Source organism: Ranitomeya variabilis, chromosome 5, assembly GCF_051348905.1.
Source record: "Ranitomeya variabilis isolate aRanVar5 chromosome 5, aRanVar5.hap1, whole genome shotgun sequence".
NCBI lineage: Eukaryota > Metazoa > Chordata > Amphibia > Anura > Dendrobatidae > Ranitomeya > Ranitomeya variabilis.
The window spans coordinates 681,153,292-681,166,033 of NC_135236.1; the positions used below are offsets into that span (position 1 = coordinate 681,153,292).

General features: G+C 51.0%; 1 protein-coding gene across 20 annotated transcripts in view; it reads right to left on the reverse strand.

Moving 5' to 3' along the window:
* MICAL3 (microtubule associated monooxygenase, calponin and LIM domain containing 3) overlaps window positions 1-12,742 on the reverse strand; it is a 71,641-nt gene that overhangs the window by 33,241 nt on the left and 25,658 nt on the right. For 19 of the 20 annotated variants that reach the window (XM_077267095.1, XM_077267094.1, XM_077267092.1 and 16 more), the window contains exons 2-16: window positions 7,574-7,886; window positions 7,284-7,491; window positions 6,070-6,186; window positions 5,694-5,795; window positions 5,453-5,608; window positions 5,250-5,350; window positions 4,884-5,141; window positions 4,686-4,801; window positions 3,975-4,101; window positions 3,212-3,308; window positions 2,988-3,135; window positions 2,349-2,542; window positions 2,058-2,170; window positions 1,781-1,843; window positions 1,460-1,633 (exon numbers count right to left, since the gene is read on the reverse strand). In XM_077267095.1, the coding sequence (XP_077123210.1) occupies window positions 1,460-1,633; window positions 1,781-1,843; window positions 2,058-2,170; window positions 2,349-2,542; window positions 2,988-3,135; window positions 3,212-3,308; window positions 3,975-4,101; window positions 4,686-4,801; window positions 4,884-5,141; window positions 5,250-5,350; window positions 5,453-5,608; window positions 5,694-5,795; window positions 6,070-6,186; window positions 7,284-7,491; window positions 7,574-7,837 (2,238 nt within the window). In that variant the 5' untranslated portion in view covers window positions 7,838-7,886. Of the gene's footprint in view, window positions 1-94; window positions 149-573; window positions 661-980; window positions 1,056-1,459; window positions 1,634-1,780; window positions 1,844-2,057; window positions 2,171-2,348; window positions 2,543-2,987; window positions 3,136-3,211; window positions 3,309-3,974; window positions 4,102-4,685; window positions 4,802-4,883; window positions 5,142-5,249; window positions 5,351-5,452; window positions 5,609-5,693; window positions 5,796-6,069; window positions 6,187-7,283; window positions 7,492-7,573; window positions 7,887-12,742 lie in introns of all 20 variants that reach the window. The other variant, XM_077267110.1, reaches the window with a different exon arrangement.

Sequence of the window (12,742 nt, forward strand, 5' to 3'; positions counted from 1 at the left end):
AGGCCTCATATTTTATGTGACATAGCGCAGTAGTGTTGCCGCTTTTTGGAGGTGAGATCACTGCAAAGCAAACCAGTCAAACCCTTGCCGTTACCCTCTCTGGGCTGGGGCACCTCTCGCCACGGACACTGGACGGCACCGGGCGGCTCTGTGAACGGAGAGAAGAAAACACACAAAAATCCGTATATAAAAAGAACTAGAAGGACCAGGCAGCGCGGGCGGGCGGCAGCCATGTGGCAGGGGTGGGCCAACCAGCAGAATGCGGGAAGCCAAGGGTGCACGGTGCCAGTGATTAGGAGACGGCCGCCATATTGGCGTGGCTTGTGGTGAATGAGTAACACACCAAGCAAGTGTGAAGCAGCGGGCGGTCAGCAGGGCACAGCGCACCAAGAGTTAAACCAGGTCCGTCACAGCGCCAGAAGACAAGACGCCCCCTCCCCAAACTAAGATACAGACCCCACATAGCACACAGGGGTCATGGCCGGCGGAAGCCGCAGGACTCGTTGCCCCATCACCCCAGAGCATGTGGCGGGCAGAAGCAGTGAAGCCCCCAGAAGGGCCGGGCAGAGTCACCTGCGGGGAGGAGCGGGGCCACGACCCCGTGCTGCACAGCCCGATCACCTTTTTAGGGCAGGTCCGGGGAAGGTCGCTAGTCCTGGGCTTTATGGAGCCAGAGAGGGGAGAAAAGTACGAGAGTGTGACAGACGGCGGCGGCCATGGGAAGTGGCTCTTCTTAAAGGGACGCTGCCACTTACATTTTAGAGCCCTTTTAATTGCAAAAATTAAATTACTAGATTAGATACCCCAATCCGGCCCACGGGTGTCTCATAGCCCCCCCACCACCTCATATGCTCGGCACCTGTGATGAAACTACAAGTCCCAGCACACCCTCCCAGCCAACGTACTTGGACATTAAAGTTTGAGGACCCTTTGTGTAGGAGCAAATGAAGCCCTCCGGTCAGTCTCCGGACCCCCGTTACCTGTTTCCATTGAGGCTCAGTCTGCCGGAGGGCAGCCTGCTCTAGTAAACGCTGCTGATAGGGCAGAAGGGGTTTCTGTGGGGGGGTGTCCCGGAGGGAGATGAGAAGGTGACAAGAGGATGAGACAACATAAAAAAAGGGGGGAGAAAAGAAAGGATGTGAGCAGAAGAAAAAATAAAAAGAGTAGTAGCACAATATGGCCACATGGTGGCAGCACCTGCAGAGGCCGGAGGGCGACTTCATCAATGACTGAGATCCAGCAATGAAAACACTTAAAGGGCCGGCGCCACAATATGACACTTCGTTTTGCACCCTTTGAGGCAGTCACCACCGGAGCCCATATAATATATATATATATATATATATATATATATATATATATATATATATATATATATGCACTAGACTGCACTGATACATTTTAACGCCTGGCTATGTCTCTCGTGTTGCATTGATGACTCCACGGCAGGGGACCCTACCTGTTTCCTGAGTCCGGTGTTAGGCGCAGGCGCGTTCTCCTCGAATTTGGCCAGGAGCTGAGTCGCCATGGATTTCACCTTGTTCTGATTCCCAGCAGTCGCGTCCATCCGCCTGTCGGTCAGGGCACCGACTAACAAGGGTCTCTCATCCCGGTTGGGTCGGGAGCTGTCCTCCTGCAGGTGACACCAATAACACGGATACAACTGGGCAGAAGTTTAGAAGAAAAAAACAAAACCCTAAACATCCTGCTGTTTGGAGTATACAGCTCCAATGCTGACTGATTCTGCAGTCCTGCCTTTCCAGTAAGTAATGACACTCACGTCTTCTGATTGGCTGGTTTTCCGCCTCTTGCCCGAGCTGTCCACCTCTTTTTCTTTCTTGTCCTTTATGAAAAAAAAAAAAAAGATTAAAAAAAACAAAACAAAAAACACACAACAAAAATAAATGTAAAAAAGCCCTGAGCTTCCTCTGATTAAATCTGTCAATGAGAAAAGGATTTTAAGAGGAACTTCCCCTTTAACAAGGCTTTCCCATCTCTTTTAGTGCCCGGCGCCATGACATTGGGAGGTGACCGTCGCCCGGCCGGGTGGTCCCTACCTTGGGGGTGCGTTTCCGGGAGATTGTCTGCCCCAGCTTGCTCAGGAAGGAGATGGGCGATTTCGTGCTGGCCAGGAGGGCGGCTTTCTCGTCCAGATTCTGATCTGCGTCTTCTGTAGCGGAAGAAAAGAATGTGAAGAGTTCAGACTGCAGGAACAATGTTTCGCTCCCTGGAGGATGTGTCATGTCTAGTGCAGGGGCGGAGTCTGAGCAGGGAGAAGCACCCACGAGGAGCTCGGGATCCGGCCACAATGTCAGACTCCCCAACGACCAGTCCGCGGCCCCTCGTACCAGCGTTGGTGGTCTCCTTGAACATCTCGTAGAACTGGCTGAGGTACACCACCATGGATAGCTTGTCTGGCTCCCCGACGGACGCCATTTCTTTCCCGGTCATGATGGGGGAGATGCCCAGCTCACGCTCAGCGATGTCGAAAGCCAACTGATTGTTCTTCTCAACGTTCCTCTCGTCGAGGGAGCCAAAGTCACTGCGGAAAGAAGAAGGAGGTGCCGGTAACGTCAGATGATGGCCGAGCCTCACACAACACCCACCCCGCACTGCTCCCACAGCTGCGGTGTCCGTCACTATGTATCAGCACGGTCAGGACGTTCTAGGATTGCCTGCTGTGAATGTTTGTCACAGTGTAAGTCAGGTATGTGCGGCCGGTAGTTATGGCCTCCGGGTGGAGGCGCGGATTACAGGAGCCCGATTCAGGTGACGAGTCAGGAAGGCGGGTGATCAGCTCCACGCACACACGGACTAAAGGGCGCGACTTACAGCACATAAGCCCCTCCCAGCTGGGAGCTCACAGCCAATCAGCGGAGCTGCTGCTCTGGCTCCTGAAGTGATTGGCTTCTACAGAGTCATGGAGGCGGAGCTTATTCACGACTTTACAGACTTCACAGCGGCCCCTGAAGCACCTGGTCCCTTACATGAGCTCGGGGCGGTACCGGTGGATAATGGCACAGAGGGCAAGGCCGCTTTTCCAAGACATGGTGAGGTCGGTAACGCTGACTCCGGCGTAGCCGTCCGTCTGCTTCTGACACCAGCTCAGCAGCTTACCGGTGCGCGCCACCGACTCTGCGCAATGGGGAGAAGAAGGTTATTTAGAGGCGAAGAAAACCAAAACTCGGTGACAGGAGACGCTGTTACTCACCATTTCTGCCCAGTTTGGGCGTCCTCTGGGCATTTACCAGATTTCCAATCTCCAGATTGACGTCCTTCATTTCTCCAGTATAGAACAAATGCCGAACCTGAGGAGAACAGACAGTGACCGGGAAAGGCCGAAAATTCTCTACCAGCAGGAGCCGAATGGGGGCCGTCACATATAATGGCCCCACGGGACGAGAGCAGCCAGCGGAGACGCAGGGAGGAGCAGCCAGCGGAGACGCAGGGAGGAGCAGCAGCCAGCGGAGACGCAGGGAGGAGCAGCAGCCAGCGGAGACGCACGGAGGAGCAGCAGCCAGCGGAGACGCACGGAGGAGCAGCAGCCAGCGGAGACGCACGGAGGAGCAGCAGCCAGCGGAGACGCACGGAGGAGCAGCAGCCAGCGGAGACGCACGGAGGAGCAGCAGCCAGCGGAGACGCACGGAGGAGCAGCAGCCAGCGGAGACGCACGGAGGAGCAGCAGCCAGCGGAGACGCACGGAGGAGGAGCAGCCAGCGGAGACGCACGGAGGAGGAGCAGCCAGCGGAGACGCACGGAGGAGGAGCAGCCAGAGGAGACGCACGGAGGAGGAGCAGCCAGCGGAGACGCACGGAGGAGGAGCAGCCAGCGGAGACGCACGGAGGAGGAGCAGCCAGCGGAGACGCACGGAGGAGGAGCAGCCAGCGGAGACGCACGGAGGAGGAGCAGCCAGCGGAGACGCACGGAGGAGGAGCAGCCAGCGGAGACGCACGGAGGAGCAGCGAAAGTCTCACCTGGCTCGGCCGCAGGAACTGAAGGTTTACGTTGGGGTAACGAGTGGTGGGGTCCAGACTGTACTGACTGAAGTTCTTGCTCACATTCTCCGGTGTTGTCTGAGGAAGTAACCGGTAAATGCTCTCCCTGTAGTCAGAAGGAACGGTGATCAGTAATGGTGACGTACATACAGAGATTCACCTAGATGATGGCCAAACATGAGTGCAGCTCTGAAGTAGAATACAGGAGGTAACTCAGGATCAGTAATGTATGTACACAGTGACTGCACCAGCAGAATAGTAAGTGCAGCTCTGGGGTATAATACAGGATGTAACTCAGGATCAGTAATGTAATGTATGTACACAGTGACTGCACCAGCAGAATAGTAAGTGCAGCTCTGGAGTATAATACAGGATGTAACTCAGGATCAGTAATGTAATGTATGTACACAGTGACTGCACCAGCAGAATAGTGAGTGCAGCTCTGGGGTATGATGGAGGAGGTAACTCAGGATCAGTAATGTAATGTATGTACACAGTGACTCCACCAGCAGAATAGTGAGTGCAGCTCTGGGGTATAATACAGGATGTAACTCAAGATCAGTAATGTAATGTATGTATACAGTGAGTGTAGCAGCAGAATAGTGAGTGCAGCTCTGAAGTATAGTGCAGGATGTAGCTCAGGGTCAGTAATTTGTATGATGGTGATCAGAGGTGATTATTGGCCATTACCTCTCAGCCAGGACTTCTAGAGGGCTCGCTCCATAAGCCCAGCTGCGTATCATCCAAGCTGAGTCCATAGCAGCCAGGAAGCCTCGTGCTATGCCGGTCCCCATAGGCCAGAAGGGCTGTAGGATCAATTATATACTTATACATTAGTGGATATAACACATGTGACGCCATCTATCTAATAAGCTTCATCACACGGACCTCCAGGAGACTGTCGCCGACTAGCGCTACAAGCAGCCGGTGTCCATTTCTCTCGCGCACCAGGCCGGCGTTCTCGGAGGCGTACATGCAGGTAAAGTCAAACATGGCCACGTCCGGCTGCCCATAGTGATTGATGGCAAAATCCAGTGTGGGCAGCTGCTGATGGGTGGAGAAGCGCGCGGCCTCGGTGGCGTAGTTCTGCAGCGCCTCCTGATCCACGTTGGCACGTGACAACAACATCTCGGTGTCGGCATAATCCTGAAAACGAAAAATAAAAATATATGAGCATCATCCAGAGAAACCAGGAGGACCTGTGTGTACAGTGATGTGCACGGTGATCTGACCCAAGGTCTTGGTGACACGGACCTGTAAGATGACCCCTTTCTCCAGCAGACTCTGCTTCTTGGCCGTCATGACAAAGTAGTGGGTGTCATCCTTGTAGTAGACGATGTTCTCCAGATCGATCCCTGTGAGGGCAGGATGCAGGGACTATCAGACCCATCCTGGTGACTGCAGACGAGGGTCCCCCGTCCCCCCATATCCCAGACCTGAAGCCCTCGGACACTTACCCGTCGCCTCTCGCAGGTCCTGGAAAAACTTCTGATTGAAGATAAAGGCGACACCGCTGATCTCCTCCACCTTGGCCTCCGCCGTGGTGTTCCGGTTGATAAAATTGGCGGTAATGGCGATGGCGAGTTTGCCGCGAAATTCTTTCCTTCGAAAACCTGACGAAGCGAGTTATGAATACAGCATTATGGTGGAGGTGCATCAAATACTTCCTGCCGGACCCTAAATTTCAGGGACACTCACCGGCCAATGTGTTCCTCCGGCCGTCCGCGCCAATAATGACATCGAAGTCATATTCCGATATGGGGTGACCCTTGGGGTGCACTTTTGCTCTCCAGCCGATGCCTGAAAGACAAGGGATTGGGTGACAAGCGTACAATACAACACGGCGGCACATAAGGCTCAGTAAGAGCACCGCACCTCGCTATATTGATCCCAAGTCTCAGCTTGTGCTCTAGTCACATCCAGAGCTGCACTGAATGTAGCCAACAGCTCGCAATACAGGACTACTGCAGATAAGTCACCTACGACATGCCACGCCAACCATCAGCAACGTGGCCACCCTCAACATGACCTTATTGATCCCCACCCATCTACAACACGGCCCCAGGTAACTCACGTTCTTTTTCTTGCTCTTCCGGGGGCTCGATCAGTCCCTGGAACTCGACGTTGACGTGGATCTCGATCCCAAGGATGAGGGAGACCTTCAGAAGGATGAGCTGGAGCTGACGAATACCTGGCGGGAGGGAAAAGGATCAGGCGTTACAGGAGCTCACAATCTAATTTCCTCATACACCTGGGAACCAATGTGGCCGGGTCCGAGACCCCCAGGTTGTTACTGTCCTAGGTCCTTGCCAGCATTAGTAAGTGACCCGAGTCTTCTCTGGGGTCATTAGGGTGCACGCTCCCCATTAGTCACACGCTCTGGGGGTCTCCTTTGGGCACACGTCAGGATTCTTTGCAGTAATTTCCTGAACAAAACCGGACTTTTTCTGCAGGAAATGTGCATGCGTTTTTTTTTCACGTTTTTCGTGCAGATTTTTCGTGTTTTTTTTCCGGAGCTTCCCAATGCATTAAATAGTGGGAAATCCGCGAAAAATCTGCAAAATTAATGAACATGCTGCTTTTTTTTTTCGCGGAAAAAACGCAACATGTGCACAAAAATTGAGGATTGCATTCTATTAATAGGATGCTTAATAGATGTGCTTTTTTTTGCGGTTTTATAGTGTGCACACAGCCTTACTGCCTGCGGCTCGTCCATTATAAACCAGAATAAGTATGTTTGGACTGGCCGAGATTCCTGAGCGCCTGGCATCGGCCCATGAATACCCGCCAGGGAATGTGTGGAGCCGACACCACGGGCAGCCATTAACCCCGCACAGGAATGTAAAGCCATGAAATGTATACGGTGGGGGATCGCGAGGCTCTGACGTCTCCGGCAGGGACCCCCAGGTCAGTACAGGAAGGGATGGGCTACATATGCCTATATAATGAGGTTTCTGCATCCTCAGTCACTGTAATATTCGGGAAAGCCAGCATCCACAGAGGACCAGGATAGCGTATATGGCTAGCTACCTACTGATATTACCAGTACGGACACACTGCTATAAGAACTGACCAGTCAGGAGTCTGGGAAAGCGGAGTGACAAGGAGAGAACATCACTAGGAAACGGCCCAGAGTGATAATATAACATATGCACATTAGGTCAGACAGGAGCCGGTGGAAGCGAGAAGTCACCGCAGCAGGTTACAACAGCCGCCCACATGTCTGAAATAGGGACAAGGGTGATGCAGGACACGGCCACTAGATGGCAGCACTGGGGGGGTACTCACTGATGTGATCAATGGCTCCGGCACAGAACTTCCCATAGAATTTCTTGGCGCCGAGTCCTCGCAAGTCGTGGATGGTGAACGGCCACAAGTGCAGGACGTTGTTCCTGGAGAAGGCGTCCCTCTTCTCCACCACCACCACCTTGGCCCCGAGGAAGCCGAGCTCTATGGCAGTGCGCAGCCCGCAGGGGCCCGCGCCGATTATCAGACACTGCGAAGAGGGAACAATGTGAAGACATAAGGAAAGGTAAGGACACGTGGACAATGCGCCGGACCCCGCGGAGGCGGCCCACCTTGGTGTTGCTGCAGGCCTTGCCCTTCTTGTAGTCCTTGTGGCCGCTCCTCTTGTCCAGTTTCGACCACAGGGCTTTGGCTTTCCAGTAGTTGAGTTTGGACTTGAGCTTGTGGTAGAAGGAGCGGTAGTCGCGCGGCTTCAGCTCCAGGTAGTCGCATAGTTCCTGGAAGCTTTTCACCGTCCCTTTGCAAGTCGTGGCCTGGACGAAGCGGTCAAACAGGACGTGGGCCTGATTAGCCTTATCATTGCGGCCGTCCTCCATCGTGTCTCCTTCCCCGGAGAAGCTTCCTTAAAGGCCCGCCATCTTTAACCTGGAACGTGGAGGGGGCAGAGCGTTAGGTGACCAGAGGTCAGGACATAGTCATTAATAGAGCGGCGATCGTCTCGCCAGTAACGGCTGATAACAGAGTTTGTGGACTGGCACTACCGGTTCCCTCTGGACGCACTGCAGCACCACAAGGGGTTAAACGGCAGCCATTGTGTAAATCCCAGTCATGTGCGTCCCATCAGTTACCGAGGTGCCATAAACCTCCGGCGCCGCGCCAGGACGAGGAGAACGGTGACTTTGGCGCAAAATCAGACGTCCTGGGAAACACCGCGGCCAATGTAAACAGGCGGCGGCTGAGCGTTACGAGCGGCATACGTCCCACCGCCACTAATGTAAGACCAGACTGGTTGCCAAGGGGCAACCGCATAAATATGGCCCCCGGAATAAAAACAGGAATATTTACTAGAATACCCCCCTCCCAAAAAAATTCCCCTAGATTATGCGTCGTGTCCCGGACAGTCACCTCCGTTCTGTGGCAAGAGGAAGAGATGTCACATTCCAGCGGTAACCGTGGCAACGGCGAGAAAAACTGCGACCATCACATCCGGATCACGGCCATACCTGGAAACCAGAGCCCTGGCTGACCCCACAGGAAGGGACGCGACACCGTAAATGTGACCCCCGAGAACGGATGCAGGAAGCACCGGGGGTTAGCAGCCATAAAACCTGCTGTTATCCGGACAGTGAGCTATTGTTCCCTGTTATCAGCCACTGCATGCTATGGCCATACACAACATTGGTGTTTGGTGATGATTTATGTGTGATGTCAGCAAGCACAGACCTCGTGTCTCCACTATAAACACCCCCCCCCCCCGGGACTCCGGAGCTGTGCCCACCAGGAAGAGGCTTGTTTTCCCCCCCTGTTACTTCTTGGGAAGAAATGACCTTCCTCGCTCCCCTTTGGGACAATCGTGGCCAAAATGACAGTTCAAAAAAAAAAAAAGCTGCATAGTACATGAATATAATTCCAGAACTTCAGTAAAGACCGGCACAGAAGACGACACGGAAATCTCAGCGGTGTCATCCAGCATCTGCTACACATGGAGGCAATTTAAAAAAAAACAAAAAAACAACAACCTGATACGAGAGAATGATCCAGCGAGGCCGACCGCAGATGGAGCAGGGATTACATCTGTGTCATGGAGAACAGGTGTCTGGCAGCGCCCGCCCGTATCGCCCCACGCCAGCCCATATCGCTGCCAAAGCTGGAGATTTGCAGTTCATGAGCCGGTGATGACCCAGGGCGAAGCAACAAGTGGTTAACAGCGTATATGACACCGGCGACCATATACACCCCTATATCCCCCCCCAAAAAAAGTGATATTGTAATTATCTGCGGTTCTGCAGTCAGGAAACTGTGCCATAATTTTACATCAGCCAAGTGGAAACAGTCAGCAAGCTTGCGAGAAAGGAAATCTGTCCCAAATCATGCAGATTTGCCGCCACCAAAAAAAAAAAAAAAAGTAACAGCTTCACACTCTGCTTTTTTTGAGCGCCAAATTTACATCTGAGCCCACCCCAAAAAAAAAAAAAAAAAATCAGTAAGCTTTTAATCCCGTAAGTACTGGACCATCCCAGAGAGCAGCTGCCAAAAGACTAAAAACTGTATGATCCACAAACTCGGGCGCAGGCCACATGCTGCGGAGTACAACTGCGGCACGCGGGCCACAAACTGACGTACAAACTGCGGAGAGAGCGGGCCGTAAACTGCAGCGCACAAACTGATATAGAAACTGCGGCACACGGGCCACAAACTGCGGCACGCGGGCCACAAACTGCGGCACACGGGCCACAAACTGCGGCACACGGGCCACAAACTGCGGCACACGGGCCACAAACTGCGGCACACGGGCCACAAACTGAAGTACAAACTGCGGAGAGAGCGGGCCGTAAACTGCAGCGCACAAACTGATATAGAAACTGCGGCACACGGGCCACAAATTGCGGCACACAAACTGCGGCGTGGGCGACTTACTGCGACGTACAAACTGCAGCGCACAAACCAGGTAAATATGAGAGAGATTGTTGTTCCTGGGAGACCGCGCGTTTGATGAGGATTCAGGGAAGACGCCAGATGGAGGAAAGAATAAAAATAAATAAATAAATGGTGGATTGCTCCCAACTTTCCTGAAATACTCTGTGCTGCTTATCTCAGTCTCTCCTCTGTTCATAGAAGACGTGACATTACAAAGTGGAAACGTCCAGGAACGTCGCTGATTGAGTAAATGATGCAAATAAAAAATAAATTTAAAAAAGTAATTCTGTTTCGTGGCCTAAACAGACAAAATGGCGGCTTAAGTGATTCAATGGAAAGTACAAAGCCAATATGGCCGACAAGTGCAAAATAAACACCTGAACTCCCATGTGAGGCGCCGGCCTGATCTAACCTCTCGTGTCCCGACCACAAAACCTGAAATGTGTTGGAGTGTAGCCGGCGGTCGGCCCCAAACCCTGCGCTGTCACCGCAGTCACATCACAGCTGCTCGCCTCTCGTCCTGGCAGTGGCCCTCGCTGCCGGCGCATAACTAATATCCTAAAATGGAGCTGGACACCCAGGAGATGAAGAGGGCGTCCGTCCGCACGCCCCAAGTGTGAGGTGATCCTATAAAAGTCCTGACTCACGTCTCTCACACATCAGGCGGCCATTATAAGAACGCGATTATAGGAGGGGAGAGCTGTAATGAGGGGACGTGTTACTATTTTAGGTTACACTTATGATATTATTCTCATTATTTGCGATATGAACCAGATAAATGATAAAACGCGGCCATCGGGCCTTGTGTGCGGCAACCTAGCGACCCTCGGCCGTTGGGGAGCTTTCCATAGCAACCAATCAAGAGACAGCTATCATTTTCAAACCTGCTGTTTAACGATGAAAGATGAAAGCTGATTGGTTGCTATGGGCAACACCTCACCTTGGTCTGAGGCCTAGTAAAAAACTGGCAGCCATTTCGAATCCAATTATGCAAAATCAAAGATTGTGAATACAGTCAAGTGATTCTGCCTCAAATTCACAGTAACCTTGGTCCTCCTCTTCGCCCCACATACGCCAACCCGCCACATATCCATCATATAAAATAGTCAGTGACGCTCGGTATCTGACCGCTCAGCGGCAAAAGTCTAAACAAACGTGACTTTATTGCTCTCAAATTGTATTCTGTCAGGGTCGGCGCGGAGGATTTTATCAGCATTTTACATGAAAGCCTTTTTTCTTTCCATCTCCCCCTCTTGTGACAGATGCGGCCATTTTCCATAACTCAGCATTACTAACAATCCGATCATTTATCCGGATGTTACTACTCTGTACATATGACCCGATGGGCAGGACAGCGCGCCATTCACACCGAGACCACACAGACGCATTATTCAGCCACGATGAGGCCGGAGACCAGCACAATCCTCCTACTGAGCAAGCATGGCTGCCGAGGATCATATCTGACAGAACAGTAATGAGAGGCGCAATAAAATCCCTTCATTACCATAATATGAACTGTAATGGAGATCGACAATCATCGGCTGCCGGCGTAGTAATGTCAGCGAGCGCCATCTAAATGTAAATGGTCACAGACCGTCACCTCGCCGGAGCAATGAAATCATCCCTAAGAAAAAGGAGCAGACGAGGAAGAAAAAAAAACAAAAACCTGCCACATCTGTTCTGTCATCTCATCCCAAATCAATATCACGGCCCAGAGAAAACGATACGAGAGATCAAAATACAATGACAAGACGGAAAAAGTGACAGCGTCTCCATTAACACCGCACTGTGTGCAACAGATAAGTAGACCAATGTACTACCAGACCAAAAAATACAAAAATATAACTAATATAATACTGCTCCTATGTATAAGAATATAACTACTATAATACTGCCCCTATGTACAAGAATATAACTACTATAATACTGCTCCTATGTATAAGAATATAACTACTATAATACTGCCCCTATGTACAAGAATATAACTACTATAATACTGCCCCTATGTACAAGAATATAACTACTATAATACTGCCCCTATGTACAAGAATATAACTACTATAATACTGCTCCTATGTACAAGAATATAACTAATATAATACTGCCCCTAATTACAATATAACTACTATAAGGGTATGTGCACACGTTGCGGATTCTGCTGCGGATTTTTCAGCAGCGGATTTGGAAAATCCGCAGTGCAAAACCACTGCGGTTTTCACTGCGGATTTTCTCGCGGTTTCTTCTGCGGTTTTTCAACTGCACTTTCCTATTGGTGCAGGTTGAAAACCGCTGCAGAATCCGCACAAAGAATTGACATGCTGTGGAAAATAATCCGCTGCGTTTCTGCGCGGATTTTTCCGCAGCATATGCACAGCGATTTTTTTTCCCCATAGGTTTACATGGTAGTGTAAACTTTGGGAAAACTGCTGCGGATCCGCAGCAAAATCCGCAGCGTGTGCACATACCCTAATACTGCTCCTATGTACAGAAAATATAACTACTATAATACTGCTCCTATGTACAAGAATATAACTATTATAATACTACCCCTATGCACAAGAATATAACTACTATAATACTGCCCCCTATGTACAGAATATAACTACTATAATACTGCCCCCTATGTACAAGACTATAACTACTATAATACTGCCCCTATGTACAAGAATATAACTACTATAATACTGCCCCTATGTACAAGAATATAACTACTATAATACTGCCCCTATGTACAAGAATATAACTACTATAATACTGCCCCCCTATGTACAAGAATATAACTACTATAATACTGCCCCTATGTACAAGAATATAACTACTATAATACTGCCCCCCTATGGACAAGAATATAACTACTATAATAC